The 13,613-nt window shown below is 44.5% G+C and overlaps 1 protein-coding gene across 1 annotated transcript in view; it reads left to right on the forward strand.

The window, feature by feature from the left end:
• ABHD2 (abhydrolase domain containing 2, acylglycerol lipase) overlaps nucleotides 1-13,613 on the forward strand; it is a 44,659-nt gene that overhangs the window by 27,197 nt on the left and 3,849 nt on the right. The window contains exons 5-10 of the mRNA XM_048481902.1: nucleotides 873-1,040; nucleotides 4,372-4,555; nucleotides 7,480-7,572; nucleotides 9,632-9,742; nucleotides 10,731-10,800; nucleotides 13,237-13,321. Of these exons, the coding sequence (XP_048337859.1) occupies nucleotides 873-1,040; nucleotides 4,372-4,555; nucleotides 7,480-7,572; nucleotides 9,632-9,742; nucleotides 10,731-10,800; nucleotides 13,237-13,321 (711 nt within the window). The remainder of the gene's footprint in view (nucleotides 1-872; nucleotides 1,041-4,371; nucleotides 4,556-7,479; nucleotides 7,573-9,631; nucleotides 9,743-10,730; nucleotides 10,801-13,236; nucleotides 13,322-13,613) is intronic.

A 13,613-nucleotide genomic window follows, 5' to 3' on the forward strand; every position in this document is an offset into this window, starting at 1 on the left:
TGCAACACTGTATTGTTTATCAACAGCAGGTTTACGTATCTTGTAAGCATTTTTGTCACTCTTAAACTTTTGACAGAACCAGAGCCACTTGAGACCAAGTTCCCTTGTTAATAAGCAACAAGGAGGAAAAAAATAGGTATTTCTAGAATGATAGCACCTGGGCTTGCATGGGAAAGTTGGCTTTACCATTGATCAGATTACCAGAAAAAAGCCCTCGGATAATGTCACAATAACCTTTGAAAATAAACTCTTGGATAATGTCAGAAGAACCTGTCAAAATGAATTCCTCTCTCAATATCGTTCTTTCAAATATACTTAAGGCATATGTTCCTTTTCCCTTGATGATACTAACTTGACAAAATTTGGTTGTTGTGGGTTTTCAGAGCTGTGTGGCCGTGGTCTGATAGGTCTTGTTCCTAACTTTGTCCAGTAACACACTTCCCTCTGTGATACACCTCTGAAGATGCCAGCCACAGATGCAGGTGAAACGTTAGGAACAAGATCTACCAGACCACAGCCACACAGCCCCGAAAACCCACAACAACCAGTTGAATCTGGCTGTGAAAGCCTTCGACAATACATTGACAAAATTTGCTTTCTGTGCTCCAGACCAGCCATCTGAGTATGTACCTTGCCCAAAAATGATTTGGTTTGGAAATGTTGGTTTCCCTTAGATCACAAAGATTCCCGGGGGTTTTTTTACACTGTTTTGGGGGTGGGAAAGTTTGTGGGTTTTTGCCTAGAATGGAGCCAGGTAATACTTACCTAATGCCTTTTTCATGGAACCTCACAACCATATGTTTTGTGAGGCTTGGGGTATGGCAAATACGTTTTTGCTTAAAATCACATTGCCTTACTTTCTAATTTTACAGAAGACATCACTATGGTCATCTGCCCTGGAATAGCCAATCACAGTGAGAAGCAGTACATCCGAACTTTTGTCGACTATGCCCAGAAGAACGGCTATCGATGCGCTGTGCTAAATCACCTCGGCGCCTTGCCAAACATTGAGCTGACTTCCCCACGAATGTTCACTTATGGTAAGCGCATTTGGCTTTTCAGTCTGCTCTTTCTGTGTTTATTCATGCAACCGGGCAAAGTCCTCCAGAGTCGGATTTTTTCACAAACCAACTGAAACCAATGAACCAATGCTTGCAAATTACAGTGGTGATTATGTGGTTCCAAATGAGTGTTACAAACAACAATATTTATATATGGTCAGTGGCCAGTGCAAGAGAAAAAGAGAAAAAAACTTCCACTATAAAAACAGCAATTAGAGATCCAACACAAATAACATGAGCAATATTAATAGTACAGTTGAGGTCAATATTTATATTTATCGTACCGAATTAACCAGAGTCCTCCTCATCTTGCAAACTGCTGTGCCAAATTTCTTGTCAGAAAGTAAAAGTGCAAAATAAAACAGCCAGCATTGTCCTAGATAATCCATAGGTATTGGTGTTATACGGGCACTACGAATCTGAATGTAGAAGGCACAGTCCAGCAGAACATGCCCGGCAGTTTCAACACTACCATTCCCACAAGGACACCGCTGTTTATTTTCCGCTATCTTCCATCTTTATGTCAGGGATAGCACCTAGTTGATTGAGATGCATTCCTAATCCCAGACCATGGCTATATAAAATATTGTATCTAGGTGATTGAGAGGCATTCCTGTCAGTGTAACTGCTTTTAGAACATTGTTACTTGATCTTACTTTCATGGTTTCACACACTTGCTAGATCAGGGGTAGGGAACCTGCGGCTCTCCAGATGTTCAGGAACTACAATTCCCATCAGCCTCTGTCAGCATGGCCAATTGGCCATTCTGGTAGGGGCTGATGGGAATTGTAGTTCCTAACAGTTCTATCTGGAAAACCTGGGATTCTATAAATAGGCTTATCCCTGACACCTTCTACTCCCATGAGAACCGGGACGTTTCCGTTGCTCTGTGATGGCCAAGGGCCAGGTGGCTTTATCAGCAGTGGCATAGTGGTTAAGAGTGGTTAAGAGCAAGTGTACTCTAATGTGGAGGAACCGGGTTTGATTCCCCGCTCTGCCGCTTGAGCTGCGAAGGCTTATCTGGGGAACTCAGATTAGCTTGTGCACTCCCGCACACGCCCACTGGGTGACCTTGGGCTAGTCACAGTTCTTCAGAGCTCTCTCAGCCCCACCCACCTCACAGTATGTTTGTTGTGAGGGGGGAAGGGAAAGGAGTTTCTAAGCCCCTTTGAGTCTCCTTACAGGAGAGAAAGGGGGAATTATAAATCCAATTCTTCTACTTCTATCTGTCCCCCACCTTGGGGCACTCCTAGGCTCTGATGTCACTCTTTCTTACATTCTTTGCTCAGCTCAAGCAGCAGAGGGAGGAGACTCAAAGGGGCTTACAGTCTCCCATCCCTTCCCCAACAAACACCCTGTGAAATGGGTGGGGCTGAGAGAGTCCTGAAGAACTGTGACTAGCCCAAGGTCACCCAGCTGGCACGTGTTGGAGTGCACAGACTAATCTGAATTCCCCAGATAAGCCTCCACAGCTCGAAGCTGGCAAGCGGAAATAACAGTTCCTCAGATTAGAATGCACCTGCTCTTAACCACTACACCACTGCTGCTCCTCTGGGATTATATTGCTCGAATAGCGAATAACACATGGCATATCAGGATGAGTGGGCAAGCATGGTGTAGTAGTTAAGAGCAAGTGGATTCTAATCTGGAGGAACCGTGTTTGATTCCCCACTCCTCCACCTGAGTGGTGGAGGCTTATCTGGTGAACCAGATGTGTTTCCGCATGCCTACCTTCCTGCTGGGTGACCTTGGGCTAGTCACAGTTCTCTCCAAACTCCCTGAGCCCCACCTGCCTCATGAGGTGTCTGTTGTGCAGAGAGGAAGGAGTTTGTAAGCCACCTTGAGTCTCTTTGCAGGAGAGAAACGTGGGGTATAAATCCAAACTCTTCTTCTTTTTTTGGGAAGTGGGTGAGCCCAAAATAGGGAAGTCTCTAAAAAGCATTTCAACCGGTGCCTCTTGTCTCTTGCTGCTTCACCTGCTACATTAGTTGTCATGATTATCTTTCAGATTCCTGGGCAGGGCCTTCTTCATCGCCACTCTTTAATAACCACAGCCCTTGGGACATCATTTTAGAGCAGTGTTGAGCAACCCAAAATGTCACTCTTCGGCTCTGCACTGCCCCCTCCTTCCTGTGGGAGTTGCTTTCTTTGTGGCTCATCCGTGGAATTTGTAAACAAGGCTTGAGGAACATTCTTCCAGAAGAAGAATGCCCAAGTGCCAGAATATAACTGTACAGCTGCTCTTGTCCCTGAAGCTCTGAACTCCCCATACTTGAGTTGTGAGTTGTTCTAGGTAGCAGGAGACGCACGCATGAGGCCTTAGAGCAGCAACACAGGCCAGGAAGGTCAGGAACCTTGCTCTTCCCAGTCAGCAGTTCCTACAAAGAGTAGGTGGTGGCAGTAATTCAACTGAGAGAAGACAGAAAAGCCCCTCCTGATGTTGAGAAAGCCAGCCGCATGCCAAGTGGCATAGTGGTTAAGAGCAGGTGCACTCTAATCTGGAGAAGCGGGTTTGATTCCCCGCTCTACCACTTGAGCTGTGGAGGCTTATCTGGTGAACTAGATTAGCTTGTGCACTCCAACACATGCCAGCTGGGTGGCCTTGGGTTAGTCATAGTTCTTCTGAGCTCTCTCAGCCCCACCTACCTCACAGGGTGTTTGTTGTGAGTGGGGAAGGGAAAGGAGATTGTAAACCCCTTTGAGTCTCCTTACAGGAGAGAAAGGGGGATTATAAATCCAAACTACTACTACTACTACTACTACTACTACAGCTACTACTACTACTACTACTACTCTTTTTCTTCTTCTTCTTTTGGACAATCCGTCAGCTGAGCTAATAGAGCTGATAGCTAAATTTTTAATTAATGTATTAACCAACCAATGAAGTTCAAATGTTTTGGTTTGTTATCTAGCTGGTATTATTGATGTCTAATAAAGGTCTGGTGGGTGGGTGGGTGGGGTGGGGTGGGGTGGGGTGGGGTGGGGTGGGGTGGGATGGGATGGGATGTGGCATTTCAAAAAGGGGTTACTCTGGCATTAAAACTGTGCCCCAGCAGCAAGCACCTGATCATGGCAAGAAGAATGGTTCTTCTGAGGAGCATGAATGGCCTTTCCAGCTAATGTCATCTGCCAGACGTGGCGGCTGCATTCACGCTCCTTTGGAATATCACTGAAGCTCTGCTGAAATGCCCATCTTTCTCTGAACTGTAAAATCATCTCTTTAGCACTTCAAAAATGCGTGTGAGTGTGTGTCTTTCTAAAAGGGGCACTTCAGATTAAAGGTTGCTCAGTCCTTTTCCTTGTTCCACAGGTTGCACGTGGGAATACGAAGCCATGGTAAACTACATCAGGAAAACGTATCCCCAGACCCAGCTGGTTGTGGTGGGCTTCAGCTTGGGTGGAAACATAGTATGTAAATACCTGGGGGAAAACCAGGCAAACCAGGAAGGTGTTCTGTGCTGTGTCAGCGTGTGTCAAGGCTACAGTGCCTTAAGGTAAGCTTGTTTTCCAGATTTGTTGTCATGTACCAGGAATGTACATACTGTCATGGTTGTACTTGAGGGCAAAGGTTGCATGCTATTGAACCCACTGATCTGAGAGCCAGTGTGGTGTAGTGGTTAAGATCAGATGGATTCTAATCTGGAGAACCTGGTTTGATTCCCGACTCCTCTACCTGAGTGGTGGAGGCTTATCTGGTGAACCAAATGCGTTTCCGCACTCCTGCTGGGTGACCTTGGGCTAGTCCCAGTTCTCTCTGAACTCTCTCAGCCCCACGTGCCTCACAAGGTGTCTGTGGTGGGAAGAGGAAAAAAAAGGAGCTTGTTAGCCGCTTAGAGAAAGGTGGGATATAAATCCAAACTGTTCTTCTTTTTCTTCTCTTTGTGATAGCTCATTTTCATTTTTACAAGGCCAAGTAGATGTTTGGTGGCATCTAAATTGCAGCTCTTGCCAGTTGAAATGGAAGGGCACACGTTATGAGCCACTGAGGATGTCATCCTCAACATGTGGAAAAATTAAGTACCGAAAAGCAGTCTCAAGAGGCTGAGGTTTTGAGCAGAAGACTGACAGGAGGGGAAAGGGTGGTGTTTAGCCCTTTCCCCCGGTAATTTCCATGCCCCAAATCACCCCTTGCATAATCCCAGATGCTTGTTACATAAGTGTATACCTGAATGCTGAAGCGGGGAGCAGCTGGCAGGGAGGTTTTGGACTGAGTAAACACCATTAGGAAAACCTGGTACTTGCTTCCTCCTGTCACTTTTCTGTGCGCAGTTGCAACCACCTAAGGCTGTTTCCCCTCTCTTAAAGAAACCCCAGAGATCCATTGCAAGCAAGTGCGTGGCATGGCATTACAAGCCCTGACACTTCTGCCATATTGGATAGGGGTTGGAAGCATTGTTCCTTGCTATAGGGAACTTGGTTAAGGGACTGTCTTTCTCCCTATGTCCCCACACGCCAATCTGCTGGTGGTCCCTGGCCCCTCTGTGATGCGGCTGGCCTCCACCCGGGTCAGGGCCTTTAATGCCTTGGCCTCAGCCTGGTGGAACACTCTGCCTCCAGCCATCTGGGCCCTGTGGGACCTCGGGCAGTTCTGCAATGCCTGTAAAACAGAGTTGTTCCACCGTGCCTTTTGGGGAGACGGCCGCTGATGTGCGTGTGCCATTCCCTATATAAGGGCAGGATGGGGCCACCACCAGGGGAAGTTTAGCTAGAGCTTCCCATCTGAGCTGTTTTAACTGTTTTAACCTTTATTACGTTTTGATGTTTTATTGTGGTTTGTACACTGCCCAGAGCCCTTCGGGGATGGGGTGGCATATTAAATATGATATATAAATAAAAATAAGTCTGAATTCTTCCTAGTCTTCAGATTGCAGAAACCGATTGGAGAAGGGGGGGAGGTGTCATTTTTTTAAAGTGTGTTTTGTGTGGTGTTTAGGGTTGCCAGCTCAGGGGTTAGGAATATGTTTAGCCCAGCCAGGCTTATCTTGGAAGACCACCCCTAAATATATGAAAGGATCTGACCTGCTCAATATCTGAGCCCTGAATAGACCAAGTCATAGGACTGTGAGAAAACCAGGACATAAGAACATAAGAAGAACATAAGAACTAGCCTGCTGGATCAGACCAGAGTCCATCTAGTCCAGCACTCTGCTACTCTCAGTGACCCACCAGGTGCCTTTGGGAGCTCACATGCAGGATGTGAAAGCAATGGCCGGCTGCTGCTGCTGCTCCTGAGCACCTGGTCTACTAAGGCATTTGCAATCTGAGATCAAGGAGGATCAAGATTGGTAGCCGTAGGACCTTGGATTTTGTTGGATTGATTGAAAGCCGATTAGAAACACAGTAGTTGTTGCATTTGAGGAGTAAATTCTTGAGGCCAACCCTTGAGCGGGACAGCAGGACTGCGTTGTTGGCATATAAAAGGATTGAAACCAGAACATTATCCAAATGAGGACAATGAGAGTTTATGCTGTTCAGGGTTGCGGCAAGATCGTTCAGGAAGAGGTTAAACAGTACAGGGGCTAATACACAACCTTGCTTGACTCCCCAGAAGTACCTGGAGATTTTGGGGAGGAGTCTGAGGATGGTGGGGTTTGGGGAAGGGAAGGACTTCAATGGGGTAAAACACCACTTGAAAGTTGGCAGCCCTAATGGTGAAAAATGCCATCAATTCATACCTGAGCTATAGCAACCCTGTAGGGTTTTCAAGGCAATAGACGTTCAGAGGCAATTTGCCATCACACACCTCTATGTGGGCTGAGAACGTTTTGAAGGAACTGTGACTGGCCCAAGGTCACCTAGCAGGCTTCATGTAGAGGAGTGGGCAAACAAATCCTGTTCACCAGATAAGAGTCCATCGCTCATGCGGAGGAGTGGGGAATCAAACCCAGTTCTCCTGGTTAGAGTCCGCTGCTCTAAACCATGATACCACGCTGGTTTGTAGACTCAAATATTTGTTTTAGAGCAATCTTAGTTCAGCCCTAAATATAGTTGCTTTGGCGGCAGCTGGCACCACAGTACAAAGGTCTTCACTACAGGACTGAAGATAAACGATACGTATGCAAGGAAGTATTTTAAAATAATACACTCATTGTAAAAGGCATCCAGTTGAGCAGAGATTCTGCCTGAAATATTGAAGAGTTACTCTTAGTTTTATGTGTAATCTCATTCCTTCGTATTTTCTGGTTGGCTCCGCCTCTTATGGCAGCCATTTTCCAGTATGCTGCTCTTCCTGCGGCGTCTATTTTGTGGCTGTCTCCGTCACCCCATCCTGAATTCCATAATTACTAGCAGGTTCAAAAATGGTTGGGGACCATCGCACTTCACTTTGCTGGCTAAATGGAGTGCTTTTGTGACTTGGGGGGTGAGGTTTGTTCAGTCTGTTTTAATAATTAGGTTTGGGACTCTTTTTTTTTTGTAGGGCACAGGAAACTTTCATGCAGTGGGATCAGTGCCGGAGATTTTACAACTTCCTCATGGCAGACAACATGAAGAAAATAATCTTATCTCATAGGTATGGAAGCGTATGGCCTGAGGTACTCTAAATGAGCTACAGTGCCGGGTATTCTCATCCTGTGATGGGTGTTCACACTTGGTAGATAGATTGGGTCAATTCCACTCGCCATTTATTAATTATTCCAAACAGTTAAGAACATAGCTGGCATTTTAGCAGGAGTTGGAAGGCAGAGTGAAACCAAGAGCTGTTTAATGTTTAATGTTTAATGCCAGCCATAGATGCAGGCGACACGTCAGGAGAGAATGCTGCTAGAACACGGCCATACAGCCCGGAAACCACACAGCACCCAAGAGCTGTTTGTTCACCCAACTCCAAATTAGCTGCCACCCTGGAGAAATCTGAGTAACAGGGAGCTGCTGCTAACGCATCCTGCCCTAAAAGGCAGTCCAGACAAAAATCTTTAGTCACAGGCTCAAAGATTATGCACATGCATAATAACAGCACTCCTTTCAATCCCAGCACTTTCAAAGGAACGGAGTTTTGCCTATTCCTCCGCAATCAAATCCATCTTTAAAATGCATTGAAAGTGGATTGAAAGTTCATTATTCTGCATGTGTGGAAGGGGCCTAAGATACCCTAGTTATGCACAGAGCCTGTTTAATTCACCCTGGATGACCAGATATTTTGACAAAATATTTTAAGGACCATAATCTCCCTGTTTAAAAAGCTCACAGTTGCAGGCAAAAATCATCTTTTGCAGGATTAGATTACAGCTGATTAATGGGCCAAAACGCTTTGTTTCTATAATGGATCTTTTGTTGGGCAGGCCCCCAAACTTCTGTGTTTGCACAAGTGCCTTCTCTCTCCTTCTGTTCTGCAGCTGCCTTATGGGGAGGAAAATCAAACACATGGTCTCCTGTCTACATCTCTCTTAATTTTTATTCTGTGTTTCTTACATCCGTTCCTGTCAAGGCTGTGGCTCAGCTGTGTAAACCCCTCCAATGTTTAACCTGTTCTCTGGTGCCCCACAGAACAGCATGGGGCGGAAATGACTGCTCTAAGTAATTTGTCTGGATGATCTAATGTTGTGGCTCTTCACTAATGTGTGAGCCAGCCAGGCTGAGGTGGAACCGCACCCATGATTTTTGGCATGAATGCCAAGCCACCCATGCCTTTAGCTTGATACCTCAGACTGTTTCTTCACGTAGCAAAAAAGGTCCTTTGCAAAGGCCTGCAGCTGTTGTAGTCTGAAATGTCTCTTTTGAACTGACTTCAGTGTAATTTTAAAACCCAGAGAAAATAGCCCTTTTTTAAAACAACCACTTTTTAACTCTGTTCTGGCATTTGAGAGTTTCTCAGACTTGCTTAGGTTGTCTCAACAACTGCTTCAGATGTGATTCAGCCAAAATCAAGCACTATGAAGTCCCAATGATGGATGTAGTTCCTTTATTTATAGTCCATCTTTCTCGTGGGGACTCAGAGCAGATTATATAATGTAATCTCTCAACCTAACCAGTAGAGGAATATTTCCAGTAAGCAATGTAATAGGACTAGGAATTGCAGAAATTCGAAACAGCTGTCATGCGAGACTTGCCTGTTGCATTTTGTTTTGCCTTTCTTTCAAGGAACAGCATAGTTTCCTACCTTTCCCCACTATATCCTTACAAGCTGGTTAGGCTGAGAGAATGGCAAGGATATCCAGTGAACTTTATGAATAAATAGGAATTTGAATTTGTGTCTCCCCAGTATATGGGCCAGAATATGTAATCACAGTAGTTCCAGCATTTTTAAATACTTATTTTATTTTTTACAGGTAGAAATTAACAAAACAGTTAAAGCATTTTTGATGGCATCTGGGTTTGCACCGTCTTTTATTTGCTGCACATTTTAAATAGCCGTGTCAATATCACATTTGCATGGGTAAATATCTCCCTTTCATGTTGGTTCCATGCAGGCTAGGTTCACTGTTGTCTTGGAAGTGAGGTTGCTGTGAAATTGACACCTTAAAATCAGTCTTGGAAGCAATCTTCAGATCAGCCCTAAACCTACCAGCTGCTTTGAATAGTTCCCATATATGTGTGTATGTTACAGGTGGAATTGTTTTTGTATGTTTCAGACAAGCCTTGTTCGCTGAGAGCCCCAAGAAGCCCCAAGGTTTAGTGGACATGGACCTGAATAAACTTCATACTGCAACGTCTCTCATGCAGATAGATGATAATATCATGAGGTATGACAGGAATCTCTTGAAAAGCGTCCGGTTATATATATGTTCATCTGTACATGGAAGAAATCTGACACTTTGCTGCCTTGATCTTCTTGCCTATACATTTGGACTTGACGTGGAATGACCTTTTCCGAAACGTCTCAAACTCTGGATGGCAATCCTAATGGTGAATGAACCGGATTTCTATTAGTGAAGTAGTTATTTACTGACCGTGCAATCCTAAACAGGGTTTGCCTCCTTCTAAGCCCATTGACTTCAGTGAATTTAGAAGGGTATACTTCTACTTAATGCCGTGCACACATCCACACCAAGGTCACAGAAGGCTCTGCCATTATCATCACTCGAGGCTGAGGAGGCCTCCCCCTGCTTGCGTGTAACTAGTCAATAGAGCGTAAACGCTCATTCTTATCTGCCTTTCTTTGGAGGAGTGAACTGTCTGTCCTAAACAATGCTCTGTTCCCACCATCCTTTCTAATGCTGATATTATGGGAACACGAGAGTGGGGGGGATCATGGGTTGAACCTTTCTGTAACTTACAAGCATATACCAAGGCCAGGGAGCCAAACTTCAGTTTCGGCTGTCTGAGCCTTGGGCTGACATGGTTCCAATAAAGCTCTTGAAACCTTCTTGTTGGATGACCAGAGTAACAGACCCTTTTACATACTGCACTGTTAAGTAGTTTGTGCCCCTCTTCTCTGGTTGGTTTTTCTTTCCCCAGAACAGTCAGTTTCTTGGAATTAAATGTAGGCTCTGCTTCATCTGTGCTTAAGAAAATAAGAAGAATTTATAAATAACTCTGTATACTCTGGAAGTTTTATTGGACGGTTCCTCAGCCTAAGCAAATTTCAGGCATTGAAACACAGAAATTATTATTTCAGCCACTTTGTATGAGTGAATTGTTCTCTAAAGTAGGAACTAAAAGAAAGAGATGTGTGGTCTCGCTGCAAAAAATCTCTCCTGAGCCTTGCTTTTTTACTTCTCTATGCTTCAGGAAATTTCACGGCTACCACTCTTTAAAGGAATACTACGAACAGGAGAGTTGCTTGCGTTTCTTGTATAGGGTGAGTTGCCACAGTAAATACTGAATTTTTGGTCATCTTCATTAGAACAGAAAATGTGTACTTTGGCATGCCCTGCTGCTTCAGCAAAGATTTACAATGAGTTTAGGTGTGTGTTTGTCTGTTTTTTAAGGTGGGAGGTTTGAGGTGAAGATCTGCCCAAGGGAATTTGATGCCAAGTGCAATCTCTAAAAGGAGGCATTAGTTTGTCGCCAGCCTAGTTTACAAACTCAAACAATTCTAGTCAGAAGCCTTTATGTGGAATCATCAAGAAATCAGCAAGAGCCATAGATGCTTTAAAAATATACTGATAAATACTTTAAAGATTAGGTAGCTGGTAGAAGGACACAGTTCTATGAAAGTAAAGAGCCTTTATTCTTTGGGGTGAAGTCATTGTCTATTACACTGGGATAGCTGAGATTTAAGATTTCCTGTGTTCCCCTTCCTTGCCTCTCTGGTTCAGTCAGTTCAATTTGTTATATACAGCAAGCATAAAGCTAGATACTTGGGACTGAGGCAAAACGTCTACAAAACTTACACGAATAAGAACTGTTTTTGTGTTTCCCAGACTTGGATTGTGATAGGCTGGCAATGTTCAGTCTTGGCACTAGCTGAGGGTGATGAATAAGGTTTTCAGAATTACAATCCCATGAACTGATTTCTGCCACAAAACAGCTCTGTGCTGAAAGAGATTCTGTTTGCCAGGCCTAGGAAAATTAAAATTTTCTGTGACCAGATTACCTTGTCTCTAATCAGCTCTTGTCTTGGTTGGATGCAGTGGCAGTCCGTTAACTGTCCCAGTCCTGGTCATTTTGGGGAAGAACCAGAGGTGGGATCCAGCAGGTTCTCACCAGTTCCCAAGAGCGGGTTACTAATTATTTGTGTGTGCCGAGAGAGGGTTAGTAATTGGGTCTGCTTTTCCGTTAGAAATTCCATTAGGTCCAAAAATCATAAAGTCCTGTTGTTTCCTATGTGGCTGGTCAGCGAAGGTAGAAAACGGGATAATTCTCCCTGTTGGGCTGTTTTAAAAACATGTTTTAAAAATATGGTAAAGTTCCTTGTTTAAGGGAAGTATCCTTCTTTTGATTTCTAGAAACAAAATTAAGTATTTGAAAATATTATTTGACAGGCAGTCAATTAGAGGAGAAGTAGTTGTTTCTGTTGGCAGTAGACGATAGGACTTGCTATAATGAGTTTAAATTATAGACAGAAAGATACCAGCTGGAAATTAGGAACTTTTTTTTTACAATAAGAGTTTTTTACAGTAACAGAGAAATTATTAACGGCCCGCCCCAGAATGCTCAGCCACGCCCCCGTCGTGCCACGCCCACCCATTGGCGCTACGCCACTGTTTGAATCCCACCACCATGGGAACCTGTTACTAAAATGTTTGGATCCCACCACTGGGAAGGACCATTCTTATTTCTAGCCCAAATGAACATGTGGTTGATTATTCTAACTGTGCTCATCTTCCATTAATAAATATTGCCTTGGACATTTTAAATGTATCATTGTATATGAGATAACTTTGTGTCTAGCTGCAGTGGTCAGAATGTTCTTCCAACCCATTTGCTAAAATGTGTGGGGATATGTATGCAAAATCCCAGTGTTACTGCATGATTGTACCAAGGTACCCTCTGGGTGATGCATTTCTTATAAGGCTTTGGTCCAGCACTGATAAGCTTCCTCCATCAGTTTTAAATATATGTTGTCAAATGTATGTATCTTTTTCCTTCATTTATACCCTGCCTTTCTTCCCAGTGGAGACCCGGGGAGTTCTATAGCGTTCTCCTCACCTTCATTTTATCCTCAGAACAACCCTGTGAAGCAGGTTAGGCTAAGATAGAATCAGTGACCCAGGGTTACCCCGTGAGCAGTCAGGATTCAAACCTGGGTTTCCCAGATCATAGGCCAACACTTTAACCACTTCCCCACACTATCTGTGAAGAGAGGCACGTTCCTACAGAATCAGAGCAACAGAATCAGAGAGCCAGCGTGGTGTAGTGGTTAAGAGCCAGTACGCTCTAATCTGGGGAACTGGGTTTGATTCCCCGCTCTGCCACTTGAGCTGTGGAGGCTTATCTGGTGAACTAGATTGTGTACTCCAACACAGCTAGGTGACCTTGGGCAAGTCACAGTTCTTCGGAGCTCTCTCAGCCCCACCTACCTCAGAGGTTTATTGTGAGGGTGGAAAGGAAAGCAGATTGTCAGTCCCTTTGAGTCTCCTTACAGGAGAGAAAGGGGGATATAAATCCTCCTCCCCTCCTCCTCCTCCTCCCCTCCTCCTCCTCCTCCTCCTCCTCTTCTTCTTCTTCAGGATGTGGCATTTGACCATGCCTTCGTAAGCAGACAGGAGGTGTCTTTTCCTGCTGATAGGGTGAAGCTCAGTTACACACCCATGCCTTACTATGTGTTTCTGTTCTTTCCCTTACAATACAGATCTATGTTCCCCTTTTGCTGGTTAATGCGTCTGATGATCCTCTAGTGCATGATAGTCTGTTGTCAATTCCAAGAACTCTTGCAGGTGAGTCGGACACTTGGGTAAAACAAGCCATTTTCTCTCAATTTTCCACCAGCCCAGAAACATACTCTCTATTACTTCAAGGCACACAATGTGGATACTGGAATATAGCGGACAGCAAAAGATGTAATATTGTTATATTGTCTGCTATGGCTGTGCTGAAGCAATAAAGCGATTGATTGAACCACTGGCTTTGTGTGAAGCATATGTCCCAACTGAGGGATTACACTTTAAGTGAAGAAGAGGAGTTTGGATTTATACCCCACCTTTCTCTCCTGTAAGGAGACTCAAGGTG

The sequence above is a fragment of the Sphaerodactylus townsendi genome, linkage group LG17 (genome assembly GCF_021028975.2).
Source record: "Sphaerodactylus townsendi isolate TG3544 linkage group LG17, MPM_Stown_v2.3, whole genome shotgun sequence".
In the NCBI taxonomy this organism is placed as follows: Eukaryota; Metazoa; Chordata; class Lepidosauria; order Squamata; family Sphaerodactylidae; genus Sphaerodactylus; species Sphaerodactylus townsendi.